Here is a 20,524-nt window from a genome sequence, read left to right as displayed (position 1 = left end):
TGTGTCGCAGGTCCCACGTAGTGGAGGATTTATTTCTTCGACGGATTACTTTCAGAGGACGCGGAAGGTGCAGAGGTGAACGCGACTTTTGGGAGAGAGCCTGGGTACCCTGAGGGCTGGGCCTGAGGGGGGCCAGGCTTGCCCCTGGTGTCAGCCCAGCCAAGTCAGCAGTGGGGTATCGGGGGGAACCACGGGGTGTGGCTGAAGAGGTGACCCCTGTCTGGCATGGCTGGGGGGGAGCCGGGCCAGGGGAGCGGGTGGATGGCGGGAGAAGAGCTTGCGGGTGCCCTGGCTGAGCTGGAGCAAAGCCGGGGGGCACGTCGTGCTGCAGCCCAGCCCTGGTGGGTGCTCTTGGGAGGAAGCGCCGCAGGAAGGACCCTCACCCAAAGCACCGGCCTGGGTGTTGCTGACGCTTCTCTCAGAGGCAGTAGGATCTCAGCAGAGGAATTGAGGCACGGGGGGTTTCCGGTGAGGGACACACCAGGAGGAGCTGGGCATGTGTTCTCCCATTGCTGAGGGGAAAAAAAAAAGAAAAAAAAGAAGGGAGACAAGCCCCCAAGCCTAGCTCCAAACCTCTTACCATGTGTGATTCTCTCCCTCACCCCCCCCAGAGCCACGCGCAGCCCAGACGCCCCTGCGCACCGCGGCCCCAACGTGGAGGAGGAAGGAGATCACCTTTGACAAGGACATCAGCGACCTGATGGATGCCATGGGACTGGGCAGCAGCCCGGGAAGAGATGGCAAGAAGGCAAAAGAGTAAGGGCAGTGCAGGGGGGCGGGAATAAAGGAGGGGATGGCTTGTGTCTTGAGATGGTGCCACCATGGTGGGTGGGGGATGCTGAGCTTGTGCCTGTGGGTCTGCGCAAGGGGCAGGAGCAGCCTTGTGTGGCAGAGAAGAGCCAGAGCAGGCTGGCAAGGCTGTGTGAGGAGGAAGAGCCCTGCCTCTGGGAGAAACCCATCTGCCGCTGTGTCCCCAGCAGAGAGGAGGTCCGGCCAGCCCGCGCCATGCTGGACGAGTTGCTGGGACGAGGCTCCGCGTCCAGAATCCTGGAAGAGCCCGGCCTGGGAGAGCGCCGGGAGGTCACACAGAAGTACCACCAGAAGCAGCCGGGTGAGCAGAGCCAGGGATGCTGGGACGGGCTGCAGAGGTGGCAGCACTGGCTTGGGCGAGCGAGCTCGATTTCTACTGCCCTTGCAGGGGAAATGCCCTTTGCGCCCTTGCGGCAGCTTGGCAGCCTTTGCACAGGGTCTGTAACTCGGCTGCCTTTGGCCGTGGGCTGAGTTCCAACAAAAGTTTTCCCCAGCCGTGCTGAGGAGACCCCTTGCTGTCCGGTTTCTGGGCACGAGGTTTCCAGCGGTGTTTTCCCGGAGGCAGCAACATCAGTGGGAATTGCAGGGCGGGAGGAGGAGGAGGAGGGCTGGAGCCTTTGCAGCCGGCTGCTCCTCTGGGTGCTGAGTCAAGGCCACTTGTCTGAACAGAGAAGGAAGAGGGTTGGCGCAAGGAGGATTATGTGTTTGGAGCTTACCAGCCCTCAGTGGCCTCCACAGCCAAGGGCCAGCCGGCAAGAAGGCAGCCTGTGAGGTATTGTGCTCTCTGTGTCTGTAGCTCCAGGCACCGGCCACGCTGCCCCAGCAGCGGAGCGGGCAGGGTCCCCGGTGTCCCCTCGCAGGCAGGGGTGCAGCTGCTTCTCCTCACAGCAGGTTTTCAGCCGAGAAGAACGGTGAAGTTAAAGCAGAGCCCCTCTCCAAAGCTCCCCCGTTAGCCAGCCAGAGGCCCGTGCAGGGCCGCAGGAATCGAGGTGACTGGCGGGGCTTGAAAGACGAAGACTTTCTGGATTTGGAGCTGTCATCTCCACCGAAGGCCAGTCCTGCAGCAGCTGGGCGGCCTGGCCCTGCCAGACAGCTCCCGGCTGGAGAGGAGGCAGCTGCTAAACCTGCCCCAGTGGAGGAGGAGGAGGACTGGCTGAGCGCTGCCTTATCCCGCAAAAAGGCCCAAGCGCAGGCTCAGCCGTCAGAGGCAGCACAGCGGGATCCCTCCGGAGATGCCAGCGCCCCAGGTGCGTTTTGTGTGGTTGTCGAGTTTGGGCAGCAGAATGCAGAGAGGGTCCCCCCCGGCCCTGCAAGAACGACCAGCCACAAAAAGGCCAGAGCCGCAGCATCGCCCTTGTCCATGGGAGCGCTGCCCGGGCTTTGCCCAGCCGTTGCTGGAGGGGGCTGCCAGGCTGCAGGATGCCACCATGCCCGTGTTGTGGCGTGGTGGGGACACGGTGCCGGGGCACACTGAGCTCCACAGTGCTGCCTGTGGGGTTTCAGGGCGCTGCTGGGGACTTGCTCTCTCGGAGAAATGGGTGGGCCTAAGTTCGTGCTGTCCCTTCTCTCTCCCTCTTCCCTCCTGCTGCCCCAACCCTCGTGCCACTAGCGCTGTGTGCTGGCAGACCCCCTCCTGCCCTAGGCTGAGGCTGAGCGCCACTCGAGAGGCCACTGAAAGTGGCTGAGGGGACCCAGCCTCCTCCCTAGTTGATGGAGGAGGAGGAGGAGCTGTGCTTTTCCCCCAGACTTACTCTGCAGAGCGGAGTCCCCACCACTGTGCGTGGGGTGGGGTAGGAATGCGGGTCTGGATGAGCCTATCTGAGCCTCTGTCCCCATCCCCAGCTGCCAGAGTGTAGCAGGACCCTTCTCGCTCTGCCAAGGAGAGCCAGGCCCTCATCCTTGTGGGAGGGAGTGGTTGCCCTTGGCCTGTCTGAATCACAGACTTGTTCCCTTTTCAGTCCCTGCAGCCTTGTTCCCGGGAGAGCAGGAGACACAGGGCCCTGCCCCGCTGGCTCAGGTAGGTGTGCTGGGCCTGTGCCCCCGAGAGGTGCAGGATCGGGGTGGTGATCGTGAGCCCTCCCGTGCCAGCTCAGGGTCACCCAGCCCTGTCTGTGCTCCCTGGGCAGGGGGATGGCTGTGCCCTGCTTTGCATCCCTGGGAGCCTGTGTTGATGCAGGCCAAGGCTTTGGAGAGCCCCGAGATGCCCCGAGTTGTATTTGTGAGGCCAAAGCGTGTGTGCTGTGGCTGCTTTGTAAATCGTGTGCATTGCAGCCCTGCATTGCCTGCGCAGTGTTGAGAGAGCTCCCCAGGCACAGGCCGGGCAGAGCTGCCCACGGGGCACGTGCCTGCCTTTAGGGGCTGATGGCCACAGCACAAAGCCCCGGATGCTGAAGGGCCTGTGTCTTTTATCTGTGTCCCTGCAGGCAGAGTCTCCAGGCCTGGGCTTGCTGCATGAGAGGAAGCTGGGGGCTCCCGCGGCCCAGCTCCACGAGGGCTGTCGGGCAGCGCTGTTCCGTGCCCAGGCCCGCGTAGCAGAGTTGGAGAGCCAGGTGAGCCCCATGGCCTGCTGGATGGGGGAGCAGGAGCCACGCCTGCTCCCAGTGGCATCAGGGGCACAGGCAGAGTGGAGGAAGCTGCCCGTCCAGAGAAGGCTGCGGCCAGCAAGTGCTGCTGTGGGGTCTCTGTCCCTTGGGCGGCACAAGGACCTTCTCCCCGGGTGCCCGGCAGGTGCAGACATTGGAGCTGGCACGGGCTCAGGACAAACTCTTGTTGGAGATCCTCCGGCAGCGGCACCAGGAGGACCTGGATCTCCTCGACAGCACCCACAGGTACCCGCAGGCGAGAGCACGTGCTCCCTTCCTTTGAACGGGCCTTGCCTACAGCCCTGTCCCTCTCCCCGGGGGGGGGAGCGCTGGGGCGCTGCCCAGATCCGTCCCTGGGGCGGGCAGGCCCAGAGCTGTGTGGGTGTGGAGCTGGTGTGGGCAGAGAGGAGCCCCACAGATGAGCCAAGGGCAGGGTTTGCTCTCACCCACCCTGTCCTGTGGGGCAGAAGGAGGAGGAGCTGTTCCCAGGGCCAGCATGTCCCCAGGCAGGGCTCAGGCTGCGGAGAGCCACGTGTTTCCCCGCACCCCCAGCGCCGCCGCTCTGCTCTGAAATCCCCGTGTGAGCTGTGGGTGGAGAGGGCCGACTGCTGCCCTGAAGGTAACACTTCTTCCTACCTGAAGGTAACACTTCTTCTTCCTGCGGGCAGGAGCCAGGCGAAGATGTTAGAGGAGACCTGCAGGCAGCGAGAGCAGAGGCTGCGGCAGGAGAAGGAGCAGCTGGTGGCTCAGCTCCAGGGGCAGAGGCAGGAGGCGGAGCGGGAGCGGGCAGAGCTGCTGGCACAGCACTTGGCCGAGCTGGAGCGTCTGCGAGAGCTGCAGAGGTGAGAGTGGCACGAGCAGCGCAGGTGTGGGGCCGGTGCTGCTGGTTGTGGCAGAGGAACTGGGGAGTGGTTTGGGGCCAGGGTGACAGGAGCCTCCACAAGCACTGGGCTGTGGGCAGTTGGTGGCGTTTGGAATGGGGATTTGCTTTGTAGCCGGATAGAGGGAGACGTGGCTGGAGACGTCCTTTCCGAGTGAACGCGCTGTATTGTGCAAGATGCTGAGCCCAGTGTTTTATCTCCCCCAACCCCCTTTTATCCCGGTCAGTGAGTCACTGCTGCCCACACACTGGGGGTCAATGAGAAATCAGTTTCTAGTGGAGAAGCCCGTTCTCTTCCAGCTGTGGTCCGTGCCCAGTGCGGATGCCTGTCGGTGGGTGCCCGGGGACAGAGCCCCGTGCCAGCTCAGCTCCTGGGACCTGGTTCCCAGGCCCTTGACCAAGCCTCGTCCCCACTGCCTGTCCTGGGGAGCCCCAGTTTGTAACAGCCCGTGGTGGGCTCCTTGCCCGTGTCCTGCAGGGTGTCTGTGCAGGAGCTGCGCAGAGAGCACGAGCAGCAGCTCCAGCAGCTGAAGTGTCTGAAGGACCAGGAGGTTGAGGCGGTGACCAGCGCCACTTCGCACACCAGGTACCGATGGCTGCCATTGTGTCCCTGCGTTGGTCCCTGGCCGCGGTGTTCCCTGTGCTCCAGGGAAGCAGCCTTGGACCGTGGCACCAGAGGCCACCCCCTCTCCCAGGCCCTGCCTCCAGGGACGCTGAGCTCTGCTGATGCAGGAATACTGCTCTGCTCTGCCCCAGAAGGGTTCGGGGCAGGGCTGCCCGGCCCTTGGCCCACCACACGTCCCCCTCTCCATCGTGGGGAGATGAGGTGTGTCCCCCCGGGGTGACCCTCCCCTCGCTGCTCTCTGCAGGACTCTGAACGGTGTGGTGGATCAGATGGAGAAATTCTGCGGCACCCTCCGTGATGTTTTACGGAAGGTGGAGGCCACACAGCAGACGACCTCCCAGGAGCTGGCCATGGGGACACAGAAGCAGGAGAAGTGTCTCCAGGGTATGTCTGCCATTCCTCTGCGCCAAAATGGCCACGGGGTCCCCGCCAGGGCTGGGGACACCCATGAAATGGGGAGAAGGTGCTCCGAGTCAGGCTGAGGCCTGGATCCAAGGCTGGCAGAGCCTTGCCTGCCTCGGTCACTGGGCTTCTCAGGGTCTTTCCTTTCCAACATGGTGTCCTGGGGGATGTGCCGAAGGTGCTGAGCACAAGCGCGTGCAGTTCTTCTGTGAATACGGGGTAGACAGAGTGGGACTTCCCTCTTCGTGCTGCTCACGGCCCCGCTGCTGCCTCTCCCCAGAGCTCCAGGACAGCCTGTGTCAGCAGCAGAGGGAGGCGGAGGAGGATGGGTGCCGGTTCCGGGAGATGGTGGCTAAACTGGAGGCCAGGCTGGATGAGCAGACTCGGCTGCTGGAGGTGAGCCCGCCCTGTGCCCTCTGCCCAGCTCAGCCCTCCTGTCTGGGGATGGGCCGTGGGTCTTGCCCACTGGCGGTCCCTGGGCTGGAGCCTGCGAGTGGCATCTGTGTCTCCTCTGTGTCTGAACCCAGGAGCACCAGAGGTTGCTGGCGGAGCGCTCCAAAGTGGAATCGCTGGAGGAGGCGCAACAAGCGATGACCCGGCAGCTCTTGGAGCGAGTGGAGCTGGAGAAGGCGAAGGTGAGGTGGGGCGGAGATTTCCAGGTGCTTTTCTCAGGTCCTGTGAGTCTGAGCGGGGCTGCGCTGCGGCGTGTGGTAGAGGAAAGAGCTGGGTGCTGGGCTGCAGCGTCCTTCCTCTGCCTCCTCAATCCCACACCCAGTTGTGTGGCGAATCGTCCTCAGATCGAGCCTCTGGCACACGGGTGCGAGAGGCTGCCGTGTGCGTGCACGGTGCTGCAGCTTCTGGAGGAGCGTGGGGCCAGAGCTTTCCGCGCAGGGTTCCTGCCAGGCGCCGGGGGCTTGAAGCAACCTCTGGGTGTTGGCCGAGGTTCAGTGGCAGAGGTGGGTTTAAAGGAGAAAAACGTTCCAGCAACTGGGACTTAGTGCTTTCTCTCTTCCTCTCTGGCGACGTCTCCAGAGCGCGTTGCTGCAGGAGCGGCTGGCGGTGACGCGGCAGCACGCGGGGGAGCTGCAGAAGCTGGCGGCCGAGCGGGCTGAATTTGACGCCCAGCAGCAGCCACTGAGCAAGGAGCAGGCCACGGCCCGAGCGCTGCCCGTGGCCTCCCAGGGAGAGGGCCCCGAGAGGAGCCTGGCCAAGGTACCGCAGCAGAGCCCCTGCCCATGGCCTCCAGCACCCGCTTGGCAGGCTGCCGGGTGGGTCCTGCCTACAGGGGAGTCGTCGAGTTGTTGGAGGCAGAGACATCGCTTGGGGTGGTGAGAATGAGGCTGTTCCGGGAAGAGCCCGAGGCCGGGGGGTGAGGGTGCTGCTGGAGTAGCTAGTGGAGTTGCTCTGCGCCCCAGAGGGGCACACACGAGAAGCTCATCCGGGGCAGATGTTTCCCATCTCTTGGAAAGACACGAGAGAGCATCCAGGACGGATCAGGTCATGCGCTGGTTTCCCCTGTGCCCATCCTAGGAGTGGGCCAAGGTGAAGATGTGGGCCCACACGCTGAGAGCCCGGGAGGAGCAGCTGGCGAGGGAGAAAGAGCTGCAGGACAAGCTCTGCCAGGAGCTGAAGGCAGAGAGGGAGAATGTGAGCGAGGCTGCACTGCGCATCCGGCTGCAGGAGGAGGAGATGAGAAGAATGACCAAGGTAAGCGGAGCGTCTGCGCTGCCGTTGCCAGCTGCGCACGGGCTGGCAGCAAAGCTGGGCTTCCACTGCCCTCCCAGAGCAGGGAGGGAAAGCCTGTCCTGGAAGGGGAAGGAGGGGACGCCTGAAGGAGTCCTGCTGGGCCCAGGGCAGCGAGGGTCCCTGTCCCCAGCCTCCCCAGCCGCTCTGCCTTGCAGCTCTCCTCCCAGAAGTACGAGGAAGGGCAGCGGGCCCTGCAGGAGGCACTCAGGGCCGAGTCGCAGGACCAGTCCAGGCTGCAGGCCCTGCAGTGGCAGTTGGAGCAGTTCAGGCAGCAGGAAGAGTGTCTGCAGCAGGCAAGTACCCCCTCGGCTTCCCTTCTGGGCCTGGGGCCGCCGTGCCAAGGGCCCGAACCTTTGCCGACATCTTCTCTCTCTCCCTTTCTCCCCGGGACGGGGCAGGGTCGGCTGAGCATGGCTAAGCAGATGAGCCGACTTGAGCAGCTGCACCAGGAGGTGTCCAACCGCCCCACGATGGTGCGGCCCGCAAGGCAGGACTCGAGTGCCCCTCTGACAGGCTCCTCCAGTGTGCCGGGTAAGGCTCCGTGCTTGCTGCTGGTGGGGAGGGACGTATTGTACTCCCCTTCTTGGGAGGCTTGGGCTGCTCCTGGGGGCTGTTTTAGTTCCCCTGCGTATCAGCCTCAGACGGGAGGAGTTGGCCTCCTCGTCTTGTGAAGGAGCTCAGCGAAGCTCTGAGCCAGGGCAGTGCCAGGAGAGGGCAGAGGGGCCAGGAAGGGAGAGGCTGGTGGTGGGTTAAAGCCCGTTTGCCCTGGGAGCGCGGGGAGGACCCTGCTGCAGGGACCCGCAGGCAGCACCCGAAGGGATGCTGTGTTGTCTCCATCTGCGGATCCTCTGATGGTGGCAGCACCACACAATCAGGCTTCTGTTCCATAGGGAGCCTGGGAGGTGTCGAGGCGCTCCAGGCCGCTCTCGAGAAACTCGTGGCCACTGCCAGCTCTGCCGAGCTCAGTGCCACGGTGGCGATGATGAAGTTCCGGGTCCTGCAGGTGAGGTGGTGGGCGACTGGGGTGGGAAGGGGCTTCAAACGTGCTGGGTGGGAGCAGGGCTGGGTGAAACCTGATTTGAGCCTGGTGGGAGACAGCCCAGGCTGTGGCTAAGATCATTACTGAGCTGTGGGGCTGGGCGGGCTTGTAGAAGACCCGGGCACCTAGAGGAGGGATGGCAGAAGCAAGGACGGGTGGCTCCTCACAGCTGGTCTCAGGCTGATGGACAAGGTCCTCGGCACTGTGGGGTCGCACTTGTCCTCGCCGTGTCCCTGGCTGGGAGGAGCCAGCTGGCCTCTGGCTTCAGGATGTCCCTGTCCTCTCCCGTCGGCCCCCCGATTCCCTGCTGGGTCCTTCCCCAGGCGGGGCTGCTCTTTGAGGCTTCCGCTGTGGGTCTTGCTCAGAGCGTGAGGTTGTGGGCTCGGGGCGGGGGGAGCCCCCACACCCCAGGGGGTGCCACGGGTGGTACCTGCCCACTGCTGACTGCAGGAGGGAGGGTTTGGGATGCTTCCCTCCCTCCCTCCTGAGTGACAGCCAGGACTGTCAGCCCCCTTCTGTGGCACCCTCTGATACCTCTTCCATCCATCCCTCTCTTTTCTCTTCCCTTCCCCTTTGCCCCCTTCCCCTCTCAGAACCGCGCTTACTTAGACGAGGAGCAGCTCTTCCTGGAGTCCCTGAAGAAAGCGCCCTACAACACCGCTTCTGTGCGAGGCTGAAGTGGTGACGCCCCTTGGGTTCCCTTCCAGGACACTCCAAAGTTAGTTTCATTGCCACATTAATTAATCGGTTGTTCGCTGTGCCAGGTTGTCCGCTATTTCATCGTCAGCACAATCCCAGACCTTTTCTTTATGTTCCAGGGTGTTCCACTTCTTTTCTAGGGTTTGGAGATCAAAGTCTATCCTTGATGAATTTCTCGTCACTAGTGCAGGTTGTCTTGACCATGCTTCAAAGTCCCACTTGCCTGAGCTTCCCACCCTCATACTTGTTCCCGTGGGGGCGGTACCTGTAGCCACTGGCATGATCCTTCACCACGGCTACGAGCAGATGTGAAGTGGCCTGTGTCAAGAGCCGCAGTTTGTTTGGCCTCCATTTCTCTTGCCAGTCAGAGAGGGACCTGCGGCTGTTGACTGCCAGCCGCCGAGGAAAGTGGCTGAGCGGGAGCTCCTGGATGCCGCTGAACGTGTGCGGCTCCTCCACAGCCAGGGAGTTTGCTTTGCTCAGACAGACCTGTGTTTGGTCTAGAGATGCACAGAGCAAGAACAAATAGTAATTCATAGTCTCTCTGTGTAAGAGACTCAGAGCCTCTCTTTTTCTCCTTTATAGAACAGCAGCCTTTTCAATACAAAGCAGCAGCAGCCCGAACCTGAGATGGCACAAGTCCAAACTGAGATAGAAGATATTACTAATGCAGCAAGAGATGCTGAAAAAGAGCAAAGGCGGCAATCACAGATGTGAGAATGTTAATGTGTTCTTCTCTTTGGATTTCCAGGGCTTCCCAGCTCCATTGCTGCAGAGTTAATGTAAATAGTGTTGCCACAAGTTGGACAAAGAAACACTCTGTGGGCCTGGTTGAAGAGGCTACATGTTGGAGGAGGATTAGAGCAACACAGAACTTTGCTGCAGTTGCATGAGTTATTGGGGCTGTTGTCATAATGAACTAAACCCCCATCGCTTTCATCGCTGTTGCATGAAAATGTAAAACAGAATAAAATCCTCTGGTGCTGTAACCAGTAGTGTCTAATGTATTTAAATATACTTCTATTTTCAAAATCCTATTTCAGAATGTTTCAAATGGAATTGTGAGTTTCCATTCAAAATTGGTGCTATATCCTCCTGTGCAAGGCCAGTGAAGCTGAGCCAGGCACTAGGGCTGTTGTATTGTGGAAGCCAACCTGCTGCTGCTTTGGGATGCACGGGATCAGAGCAAAATCTTCACACTTAAAAACATTATTTGAAGTTAAGATAGAAGGAAAACTTCTCCACTTGCTCATGAAAACTAAAGAAAGACTAGATCATTTGTATTCTGTTTGAAGAAGAGAGGGCATTACGGTGAATTATGTGCGTGTGCATCTAAATTTTCTAATGCCCTTTTTTTTCTTCTCACATTTTTCAATTTAGACTTTCTCGGGTATTTTGTTCCCAAAGCACTTTGTTGGATTTTATATTATTTGTAAGTGATGTCACTCAATATTTCACCAAAACGCTTCATTTGATCACGTAGGAAGGAAACGTTTGAGAGCAAAATAAGACAAATCTAGGATCTAAATAGATTGTTTTAAATTATGTTCTGCCTTGTGCTACTGTCCATCTGGGCTCGTGTGGCAATACCAGGGCCTGCAGTAAGACACAGCACCCAGCCTCCATCACCCTCCACGTGTGCTGTGGGGAGAAGCCTTTCAGCTGTGCCATGCCCTGCTCCTAAGCTTCGTCGATAAAGTGCAGATGAAAATCAAATCCTAGAACCGGCTGAGGCCAACTGGAGGAGTTTCCCTGAGGCCAGAGGCTGGGTTCTGCCCTTGGGCCACAACGCCCCCCAGCAGCGCTACAGGCCTGGGGAGGAGCGGCTGGAGAGCTGCCGGTCAGAGAGGGACCTGGGGGGTGATAATGAGCCAGCAGCGTGCCCAGGGGGCCAAGAAGGCCGATGGCATCCTGGCTTGTGTCAGCACCGGCGGGGCCAGCGGGGCCAGGGAAGGGATCTGAGCCCTGGGCTCGGCACTGGGGAGGCCGCCCCTCGCTGAGGGGGAAGCGCGGGGGACACAAGATGGCGGCGGCGGCGCTTCGCTGCGGGCGGCCGGGGCTGTGCTGGCGGCTGCCGGCGGCCGCGCCGAGGGGCCGGGCCGCGCCGCCCGCGCCCGGCAGCCGCCCGCTGTCCCGTCTGCCGCCGGGAAGCGGCCCCAGGCCGGGCGGGCAGAGGAGGGTGAGTGAAGGAGGGAGGGAGGGAGCGAGCCGCGTCCTTCCTCGGCGGCGGAGCCGGGCGCGACGGGCCGCGCCGTCCCCCCCTTTCAGTCACTGAACAGCTTCTCCGCGGCTGCTGGTGTCGTGGCGGTCGTTGGCGGCCACCGTCGTGCTGTGCGGGGGGCTGCTGGCCGCCACGAAGAAGGTGAAACGGCGGAAGGAGGAGGGTGAGTGCGGCGGGGAGGGACTGGACCCGGCCCGCCGCGGGGAGGCCGCGCTGCCGCGGCGGGGCCCGGCCTGGGCTGCCGGCGTGCGGCCAGGCGGGAGAAGCCTCCGCAGGGTTGTAGTTTGCATTCAGATGATGTACTTTGTGCGTTCGGATGTCTTTTATCTACTCGGGCACCCCACTGCATCACGGTGTGCTTTACACAGTGCTGCTCTGTGCCTACGTGTATAGATGTGCCACAGAAAATTTTCAGAAAGTCAAAAAAACCTTCAAGGTTGAGCGTTCTCAAATTTTTAAAGGCACGTTCGCGGTTGGAGTGGTTGGGTTTTTGTCACGCACGCTGCAGCCAGTCGATGCAGCACACGGGGGCTTTCTGCTGGTTTCACTCAGGGTACTGTGTGTGCCCATTTTACTCTCCTGCAGGAGCTGCCCATGGGTTTCATTTTCATGTTTTTAGTGTTTCCAATCAGAACTGCTACAGCTTCTGCGATATGGTCGGTTTGCAAAGGATGATTAGTCTTCTGTTTCATACCAAGCCAGGTACCTGGCTTTCTCCTTGTTGTCTTTTTTTCTAAAAAAATAAAAATACTATCAGATGATAGTGAACGAGATTATTATGTTTCAAAGGAGTTTAGTGATGCGTACAGTTTTGACTAAAATGGAGTGCTTTTTGCAAGTCTTGTCCACATGGAGCTTCTGCACAACGGGTGTTGGTAGATCTTGACATTTCAGCATCCCGGGCTGTGACTTGGAGAGGTTTCCTGAATCTCAGCTGCTTCAGAAGCTTCTCTTTGGAAGCAGCGTGGGTTGTGGCATGGATGTGTTTGATCCCCTCTTGGTTTTTTGTAGACCTGGAGAAGGAACGGAACCGAGGCATTGGGAAACCACTTCCAGGAGGTCCCTTCTCACTCATTAACCATGAGGGACAGCCCAAGACCAGCAAGGACTACATCGGCCAGTGGGTGCTGATCTACTTTGGCTTCCCACACTGCCCTGACATCTGTCCTGATGACCTGGAGAAGATGATTGAAGTGGTAGATGAAATTGGTATGGGAATTTGGTTGGAATAGTGGTGCTTTTTATGGGAGCTTCAGGTTTGTTGTGGTAAAATACCTCAAACAATAATAACTGATGGGTTTTTTTAAAAAAAAAGCTTGCCTGGTGCTCAGTAGTTGAATTAATTGGTAGGTGACACTGACATCCGTCCATCTGCCCGTCACTAGGATCTGGCATGTAGAGAACGACAGTACTGATCTTTCTGCAACAGGGGCCTTGTAATAAAACGTGATGGTGACAGGTTACAGGGAACGGTGCCACTGCATTGGAGTTTTGCCAAGAAGTGGTTGTGGGGTGTGTTAAGGTTTTTTTCTTTCTTTTATTCATGTTGAGAACAACTCTCTGCAAGAGTCCCTTCTGAGAGTGTGCTGTGGAACAGAGGCTGGGGGAAGGCTGTGTGATAGAGGTGGTTTTCTCAGCCTGCAGGCCCTGAAGAGTTACAGAGCAGGGGTAATAGTAACGAGGGAGGTGGGAGGGTGGGCTAATAGGAAGAACATAGAGTGAAAGCTGTGGCTGGAACGTGAGGGGAAGAGCCTGAACTGTGTCTTCACCCTCCCACTCCACCATCACAAGGGTACGTTCGTTGTCTTGAAATGATAAATGCATCATGTATTTTCTGCATCAGAGCCCATTTGTCATCTCCGAAGCAGGGCAGGGTCTCCAGCTGAGAGGCTGGAAGTGTAGCTGCAGCCAGCCCAAGCACAGACCGGTGGCTTTCACAGCATTTGCTTCATTCACAAATCACATAAATTAAGATGCACAAAATGGCCTTAGGGTGGACTTGGATTGATGTTATGATAGTTTGGCTGTGAGCTTGTTTAAAGGGAGGTGACGAACGATTTTTAGTTCTCTAAGAAAAACAATAATTGTTAATGTCACAGATAGAATTCCATCTTTGCCTAACCTGACCCCACCCTTCATCACCCTTGATCCTGAGAGGGACAATGAAGAAGCCATTGCCAGATATGTTAAAGGTATTACTCTTTTCTTCCTTGATGTCTTATAGCATGTAATACAGAGCACTGAAAAGGAGGCTCTTGATGGGATTCTTTTCACTAAAACGTGTACATCTCTTCTTTCTATCTAGAATTTTCTCCAAAGCTGATTGGATTGACTGGTACCAAGGCACAGATTGACCAAGTGGCCAAAGCTTACCGTGCGTATTACAGTGAAGGTCCCAAAGATGAAGACAGTGATTACATAGTAAGTAAATGTAGAGCCTTTGCCTAATGAAGGACTTTGGATAAGAGCAACGTCTAGATGTTAAAGTCAGAAGACAGCTGTTGCAGTCTGTGCTGAAGTCTTGCATGATAGAACCCTGTTGCACTGATGTGTTGAGCTCTGTTTTAGAGGTCTCAGTCGGGATCGAGATGCCTTCTTACAAGCTTAGAACCTCACTGAAACCTGTTTTAAAAATGTGGAATCCCAGGCCTGCCTACAGAATAGCATACGAGCTAGCAAGCCTGGCAGTAGTTTGAACTTTTTTCTGTCATGTACTGTTTTTGTCCATCTGTTTTTCCTCTGTGCTCCAAAGTAAAAACAGAACTGGGAAATTAAGGCAATAGGAAGAGAGAGAAATGAGAGGCAAATCAGGTCACGATTCCTTCCCTGCCAAACCTACCAAGGAGCGGGGTCATCTTGGCAAGAGACTTGGGTGATGCAAAGCCTGCCTGCAGATACCGTGGAGATCTTCCTCCTGTGTCAAATGACCTCGAAGAGAAGGGATGTTAATGCTAAATTGTTAGCATAAAATATGTGGAGTAATAGCGTGAAAGGGGAAACGGAGGTTTAAGTGAGGCTAAACTGGGCAGTCAGAATCTTATCCTCTGGCAGTGAATAGGACTGGTTATAGGGCTCAGAGCTGCTGCCAAGGCCTTTCTGACTTGCCACATCCTGAGCAGACTGGAAGAGTAAAGGAGGTACAAGTGATACAGCAAGTGAGGATACGTGTTGTCTGATCTTTTGGTTTTTTTCTTCATTACAAGAACTAAGTGCATCAGGGAAGACTAAAAACAGGTTCAAAAGTGAACAGGTGATGATGGTTCTTGTTGCAGTGGCCATGTGAGAAGTGGCATCCCTCCTATGGATGCCCATGACAGAAGTTTGTGGGAGTCCACAGGGACACCTGTTAGTCTTTGGAAAAAGCAGTGTGTTGAGGATTACAAAATGCACAGAGATCTTTGCCTAGTTCGGGAAGCCTGTGGGCTAAAAGTGTTTGGAAACTGGGAACAGAGGAAGATAGGATATTTTGGTTTTATACTCCTCTTTAAAGCAACCGTTTCTGGCCACTGTTTGAGGTAGGATGCTGAGGAAGATCCGTTTTGGTCTAGTCCAGTATTGTCTGTTATTAATCTGTTTTGAAAAACACCTGACTGCAGCGAATAAGTTATGCACGTGGAACAAAAAAGCGGTGCGTAGAAAGAGCGAGAGCAGCAGCAGATGATCTCGGTAAAGAGAAGGTGGAATCGCACTGGTGATATGCATTGCTCTACATTACTGAAAGGGGTATGAATTGAGAGACCAAGAACCTGTTTTGGCTTAAAGCGGCAAGTCAGCAGCTACAGAAGTCTGTGTCTAAGATACTGTATTTGAGTGGAGGAGAGAAGCTTGCTGGAGAAATTCAACACCAGTTTAAATCCATCTAGCATCAATCTGAAATCAATCTAAAAGTACTACTTAAAATCAGATTTCTAAAAGGGAGCTGGTGGAAATGCAAGACTGTGTTACAGGAACAGGATTGGCAAAGGATACCCGCTCAGGAGCGGGGAAAAACATCAGTAGAATCTGACACTGTGTCAGTGAACTGAAGTTGATGAGAGATGATGGAAGGAGGCTGGAAAAGCTGAAGGAGTGCTGCTCCTGAGGGAGTAAACCACGCCTGGATTCTGGCAAACCACATGTGGGTTCTGCATGGCCATGAAGGGAAAGTACAGGGGCTCAGCCATGGAAAATAACTCTGTAGATGACGGCAGCTTCAAGGGAGGCTGGGGAGAGAAACCGAACTGCAGAATGTGACTAGAGGTGTAAGGAAGTAGGAGAAGGGGTTCAGGATCCAGGGAGAATACTGCTGGTCTGTGCTAGGGTTGTGAGTCTGAGAAGGGAAGGGCAGCAGGGAAGACAGGCCCGGGAATTGGGAGCAGGAGAGCAGCCTGGGAGCCCCAGCCGTGGTACCAAGGAGGAAGAGTATACTTGCACCTCTCAGGATTTGTCGTAGGCTCTTGGTTTCGAGAGGCTGTGAGCTCTGTGTGCGAGGCAGGAAGGCCAGAGGACACAGATGTCTGAAACAAGATGGAAAGAGGATACCAGCAACAGACCTGGGAGGGAGAGCTTGAGCCTGGGTTTGTGCCTGCCTGAGACTTACCCAGGTAATTACTGCTCTGTCAGTAGGAGGTGGGGAAGAGGAAGAGGTCCACTACAGCATTAAACTTCACTGCTTGTTTTGATTTCAAAAGAGCACTGAGATGACCATTTGGAAATTATAATTTCTAAACATCTGAATTTTTCAAGTAATACTTGAATGTTACTAGTTCCTATTCAATAATCTCAATTTTATATTTCTCAACACCAGGATATCCAATTTACTTGTTTTATTCTGTGGTTTACACGATTGCATTGACACTCAAATGGGGATCTTATACAGTGGGAACAGTGCAGGCTTCAGACACACCTTGAGAAACAGTGGTCTTCTGCATTGCACAAACTGCACTCCATCCTGACTGTATCTAATCTTCCGTGGGCTGGGGAGTTAATCAGGTAGCCTGCTCAGAGCATTTTTTTTTTTTTTTATAGTTTCCAGTTGAAGGCTCTAAATTGTGATTCAGCTTCCTTAAAATGTCTCTTACAACTTGATTTTGTGATCTTATCTTGAAAATCGTAGAATCATCTAGGTTGGAAACTAGAGTAAAATATTTGGGTTAAACCTGCTTCAATAACATTTTGAGAAGCATTATTTCAGTGGCAGAAGTGCCATTAATTGTATGCATCCTTTTAGCTTGTGGAAATGTTTATGTGATTTCTTTTTTTTTTAACTTCAAACACAGTTGTACTCTCAGTGCATAAGTACATTTCGGTTCTTTTTCTCCAGTGGCAGTGAGACGATGTAGGCACTTGAGCGATCACAGATTCATGGCCTCCATTTTCAGTACTTTGTCTCTTTGCTCATAAAGATGTTGTCACAGTTAGATGCAGACAGTACTTGCAGTGGCATTTTAAATAAATTTACAGTGGAGTTAATCATGACTTTGAACCTTTTTTAAGGTTCTTTCAGTTCAGACAGTAGAGGGAGCCCCTTCCCAGCACGTGTAATTCCCTCTGCACCAGGTCCTCGATGTGCAACTCCGGTATCCCAGTGATGCTCTCGGTCCCATTGTTTGCACTGACAGTGAACTCGATTTAATGAATTACCTCTTTTTATATTGGATTTACATCATTTTAGCAGCAGGAGCTTGAAGACCTTGTGGGGGCCATGGAGCATCATGAGAAGTAGAGGGGAATTGGGAAAAGTGAGGGGGAAAGACTACGAGCCTGCAAGTTTGCCCCAGCCTTGTGTGTGCTGCAGGAAGGGTGCCTGCAGCTTAGGGAAGACTTGTCTGATTAAAGTATTCCTTCTCACATTCTGAGTATGCAGTTCGTTTTCTCTGTTTATTTTCCTGAGTAAAACAGGGAGAGATCGCTGAGGTGATGCTGAGGTTTTCCTTATCTTGCTTTAGCTGCTTGGTGAGAAGTCTTGTCAGACAGCTGAACCAAAGGCTGAGTGGGACACTGTGCTGCTGACTAGAGATGAGCAGGATGTTGCAGTATTTAAAGGGTGGCTACAAAGAAGATGGACACTCCCATTTTACAAAGGGTGACATGGAAAAGCTGAGGGATAACGGGTAGAAGTTACTCCTGGGGAGATTCCAAGTGGACCCGAGGAAAATTTTTCACAAAGCGAACAATCAGCTGTTGGAATAATCTCCCCAGGGAAGTGATGGGTTCCCTAACGTTGGACACTTAGATTTGGTTGGATGGGGTGCTGGGCCATCTTGTCTAGACTGGGCTTTTGCCAGGAAAGGTTGGACTAGATGATCCTGAGGTCCCTCTCAGCCTGATATTCTGTGATTCTGTGATCTCCTTTATCAAGCCACAATGTGCTTTCTTGCAGGTGGATCACACAATAATAATGTACCTCCTGGGGCCAGATGGTGACTTTGTGGACTATTACGGCCAGAATAAGAGGAGCGCTTGAGATTTCTGCTTCTGTTGCTGCACACATGAGAAAGTACAGATCCTAAAACACAAATTCTTCAAAGATTGATGTGAACATCACCTGCGGGTTTGGCTGTAATTGGGCGTTGGGTTAAAGCAGAAGCATAAAGTGTAACATCCTGTCACCACATGCTTCCTTTCTTCCAGATGAGAAAGGCAACCATACTTCTGCAAAATACCATTATCAAGAATCTCTGTAGAGCCTTCCTGACGGATATTATGTGCAGCAGTGGGTAGGCTACAGAATGAAATTCGGGACTTCTCAGAAACATTGTTGGCAGCAAAAAACGCTTTTCATTTGAGAAGAACGTGTGTATCACTGGTAAAATTAATTGGTGTCTCTTGGCAAGACATCAGCGAAGGACAGTCACTGCAGGAGGAGGATTACTTGATGAAAAGTCATGTGGACCATGGCATTCTCAGAGGACCTCTGCCTTCTTTTTTTTTTCTGCACTTTTTTGCCTTCTGGGAGGGGCAGTTACAACATTATAAGCAGGAGAGCCTTAAGAGGACTTCTTCATCAAGTCTGAGAAGGTGGAGAGCACTGAAAGTGTCAGCAGCTTCCACACATAGGACCAGCCCTGTAGTGTGCCTGATCTCTTCCTCATTTGAATACGGAAATGAAATGCTGTTTTTCTTGGTGATTTTTCCAGGTGAATTCTGTTAACTTAATAAGGAAGTGAATAATGGATTGCAAATAGATTTTTCTTCCGGTCTAAATAATTTCATGCGTAGTTGGGCCTGGTTGTGCTATGGTGAGTAGTGGAGTGGAGTGGATAAAGGGGGTCTGTGGCCATGCATAGGGCTGTCGGATAAATTCTATGCAGTGCAGCATTTGAAAACAAAGATTGCTTTGTATAAGCAATATATATTTTTCTTTTTCCTTAGTTAGGATTGACCAGTATATCATCAGAACTTTGTATACTGGTCAAGCTTCATCTTCCTGCTCTCTCTCTTTCTAAAAAGCAGTGTGTGTGTAGAGTAGTGCAAACCACAAGCTGAATGTGCATTTTTAAGGTGGCTGAACCCCAGAGAATGGCCCACAGGAGACAAAACAGAAAAGCTCTTGGTGCAAGTCCCGGAGTGTTTCAGACTAAATGCAAGTGTTCCTGCACTGGTGTTCTTCTGAGTGTGGGGGTTGGAAGAGAATGTTCCTGTCTGAGGGACGGTGCAATGTCTGTGGGAAACTTCCTTATTTCCCAAATCCTGAAAAACAGTAAACTTAACCTGCTTCAGAGCGGTTACGATGAAGCAGTGCGTAGGTCCCCATCAGCTGCCCTGCACTGCTACGGTGACCTCCGGGGCGTATCAGGAAGGTTACTGTGAGTATGTCTAAGACTGCACTCTTCTGATAAAGCTCTTTGAAGGAAGACAGTACCAGTGTACAGTGGGGATTCTAAAAAGTGTCTGAGTAGAATTAAACTCAGGAGCTGAAAAGGAAGTCAGGTGGTTTTTTTTTCCTCGTTGTGCTGGCTGGCTTGATTGCAGTAGGCAATAGGAGTGGCTTTGAAAGGAAATTTCATGCTTTAAGTCCTCTGTTCGAGGCTGTGTCAGATCCAAGGTGTTATCAATAATATTGGTGTCTGTGATAACTGGCACCCTGGCAATACCGGTTTTATTTTCATGGAGTGGTTGCAAGTGTCAGCACTGTTTCTAAAGAGCCTTTCCTTTCTTGTTATTCTTCCCCACAATCCTGGAGGTAATTTATTTCTTTACAGAGCTGACTTTTGGCACCTGTTAGCTCTGCATTTCTTTGGGTGGCTGTGCACCAGTTTTTTGCCACAAGACAGGCCATGGCTTGACCTGCCGGTGATAGTCCTGTGGGAAGCTGGACTGGAAACCTTTGGAGCCCCCTTTGCAACCAGCATTTCAGTGTTTCTAGGAAACTTATCTTGCCAGGACTCTCTGAGCCTCCCTGCTCCAGATCAGTGTGTGTGCCCTTTTCTCATCGTGACCTCTACCAGGTGGCCTGGTTTTGGCTGGGATGGAGTTAATTTTCTTGAGCTGGGAGGGGGCACAGCCAGAGTGCTGGGCTCGGGTTGGCTGTTGGAGTAGTCCATCTGCTGTGACATTATTCTTGGGATCAGAAGGAGACGGGTTCTGGTTGGGGGTGGTGGGGGGGGTGTATCGTCCTTTTGTCGGGATCGCTGCCGAGGTCGGGCTGGGTGTTGGTTGGTGGGGGGTGAGCGATCACACTGTGCATTACCTGTTGGTACTGCCTGTTACTGTTTTGCTGCCATCACTAAACTGTTTTTATTTCAACCTACAAGTTTTTCCTTTTTGTCCCTCCCCTGTTTTCCTGGGCGAGGGACAGGCTGCGTGGTGTCTGGCTGCCGGCTGAGTTCCAACCAGGACATCACCTCTTTTGGAACTTCTGATGCAGTTGTTTGAGGGTGACTTGTGCAATAGAGTGCCTTAGGACAGAGAAGGTGGTAAATTACATTTATCCAGTCCTGTGATATAAGCCACATGGAAATACCACCTCTGTATCAGTGTCAGCGTCCCGACACTCTGGCCATTCGCTAGGGTCAGTCTGTAGTGGACAAATGCATGTTAACTGGTAATGAACAGAAATGAGCAGTGAGAACTGCTAGTGGGGACAGTGTTTAGAAGTGCAGTCCCGTCCAGCTTTTTCTAAAGCCATCTCTTGTGCTGTAAGTCCCCAAGTTCTTCTTTACCTTACTTGCATTGGGGAAATACTTTTTTTCCTTTTTGAAAAAGCCAGAAATAATCTGAATATTTTTTCCTAGGGGGCGGGGTTGTGGGGGAGTTGTGCTGACTGTCTCGCTGCTTCTTCTGTATTAGAGAGTCTGTTCCTCCCTGTTCTGTATTTCTTGCAAATCCTGGTGTAGAAGACCTGGTGGGAATGTGACTAAGAAATGGAGCGGCTGATCTGTGAGGATACTTGCCTCTTTGAAGTCTATTTGTGCTCCCCTTGGTTACTTCCAAGAGCTTAAGATACCCTGTGGAGAAAAGCTTAATTTTAATACTGTATTTTGAATCTTTCAGGACTGAGAAGACGTAATACACGTTTTTCAGCCATTTCCTGTCTTCC

At 54.2% G+C, this 20,524-nt stretch overlaps 2 protein-coding genes across 2 annotated transcripts; both read left to right on the top strand.

Annotated features, from left to right (window-relative positions):
- The first annotated feature begins 261 nt into the window (after positions 1 to 261).
- On the top strand, positions 262 to 8,424 carry LOC141966233 (fas-binding factor 1 homolog). Its single transcript, XM_074918663.1, has 19 exons — positions 262 to 427; positions 612 to 756; positions 978 to 1,111; positions 1,480 to 1,582; positions 1,702 to 2,143; positions 2,807 to 2,827; positions 3,234 to 3,359; positions 3,538 to 3,638; positions 4,061 to 4,234; positions 4,751 to 4,858; positions 5,142 to 5,281; positions 5,580 to 5,695; positions 5,827 to 5,934; positions 6,332 to 6,511; positions 6,830 to 7,006; positions 7,201 to 7,338; positions 7,444 to 7,576; positions 7,936 to 8,048; positions 8,353 to 8,424. Exons 1-19 carry the CDS (start codon positions 262 to 264, stop codon positions 8,422 to 8,424), a joined length of 2,697 nt encoding a protein of 898 aa, XP_074774764.1.
- A 2,382-nt stretch (positions 8,425 to 10,806) lies between these two features.
- On the top strand, positions 10,807 to 17,666 carry LOC141966232 (protein SCO1 homolog, mitochondrial-like). The gene is given in 7 exon segments (XM_074918662.1): positions 10,807 to 10,966; positions 11,063 to 11,167; positions 12,016 to 12,213; positions 13,104 to 13,196; positions 13,310 to 13,425; positions 17,366 to 17,446; positions 17,448 to 17,666. Coding segments are annotated over 7 exon segments (801 nt in total). The 3' UTR covers positions 17,496 to 17,666.
- Positions 17,667 to 20,524: the final 2,858 nt, after the last annotated feature.

Source organism: Athene noctua, chromosome 14 (genome assembly GCF_965140245.1).
Source record: "Athene noctua chromosome 14, bAthNoc1.hap1.1, whole genome shotgun sequence".
Classification (NCBI taxonomy): Eukaryota; Metazoa; Chordata; class Aves; order Strigiformes; family Strigidae; genus Athene; species Athene noctua.
Note: the sequence above shows the minus strand (reverse complement) of the source record. Positions and strands in the feature narration are given on the sequence as shown.

What these genes read in the sequence shown, in the direction of transcription:
- LOC141966233 (XM_074918663.1), top strand. Translation starts at nt 262, where the DNA reads ATGGCGGGAGAAGAGCTTGCGGGTGCCCTGGCTGAGCTGGAGCAAAGC. An exon ending in TAGCAGAGTTGGAGAGCCAG is followed by an intron (nt 3,360 to 3,537) that starts GTGAGCCCCATG and finishes GGTGCCCGGCAG; the next exon opens with GTGCAGACATTGGAGCTGGC. An exon ending in AGGCTCCTCCAGTGTGCCGG is followed by an intron (nt 7,577 to 7,935) that starts GTAAGGCTCCGT and finishes TCTGTTCCATAG; the next exon opens with GGAGCCTGGGAGGTGTCGAG.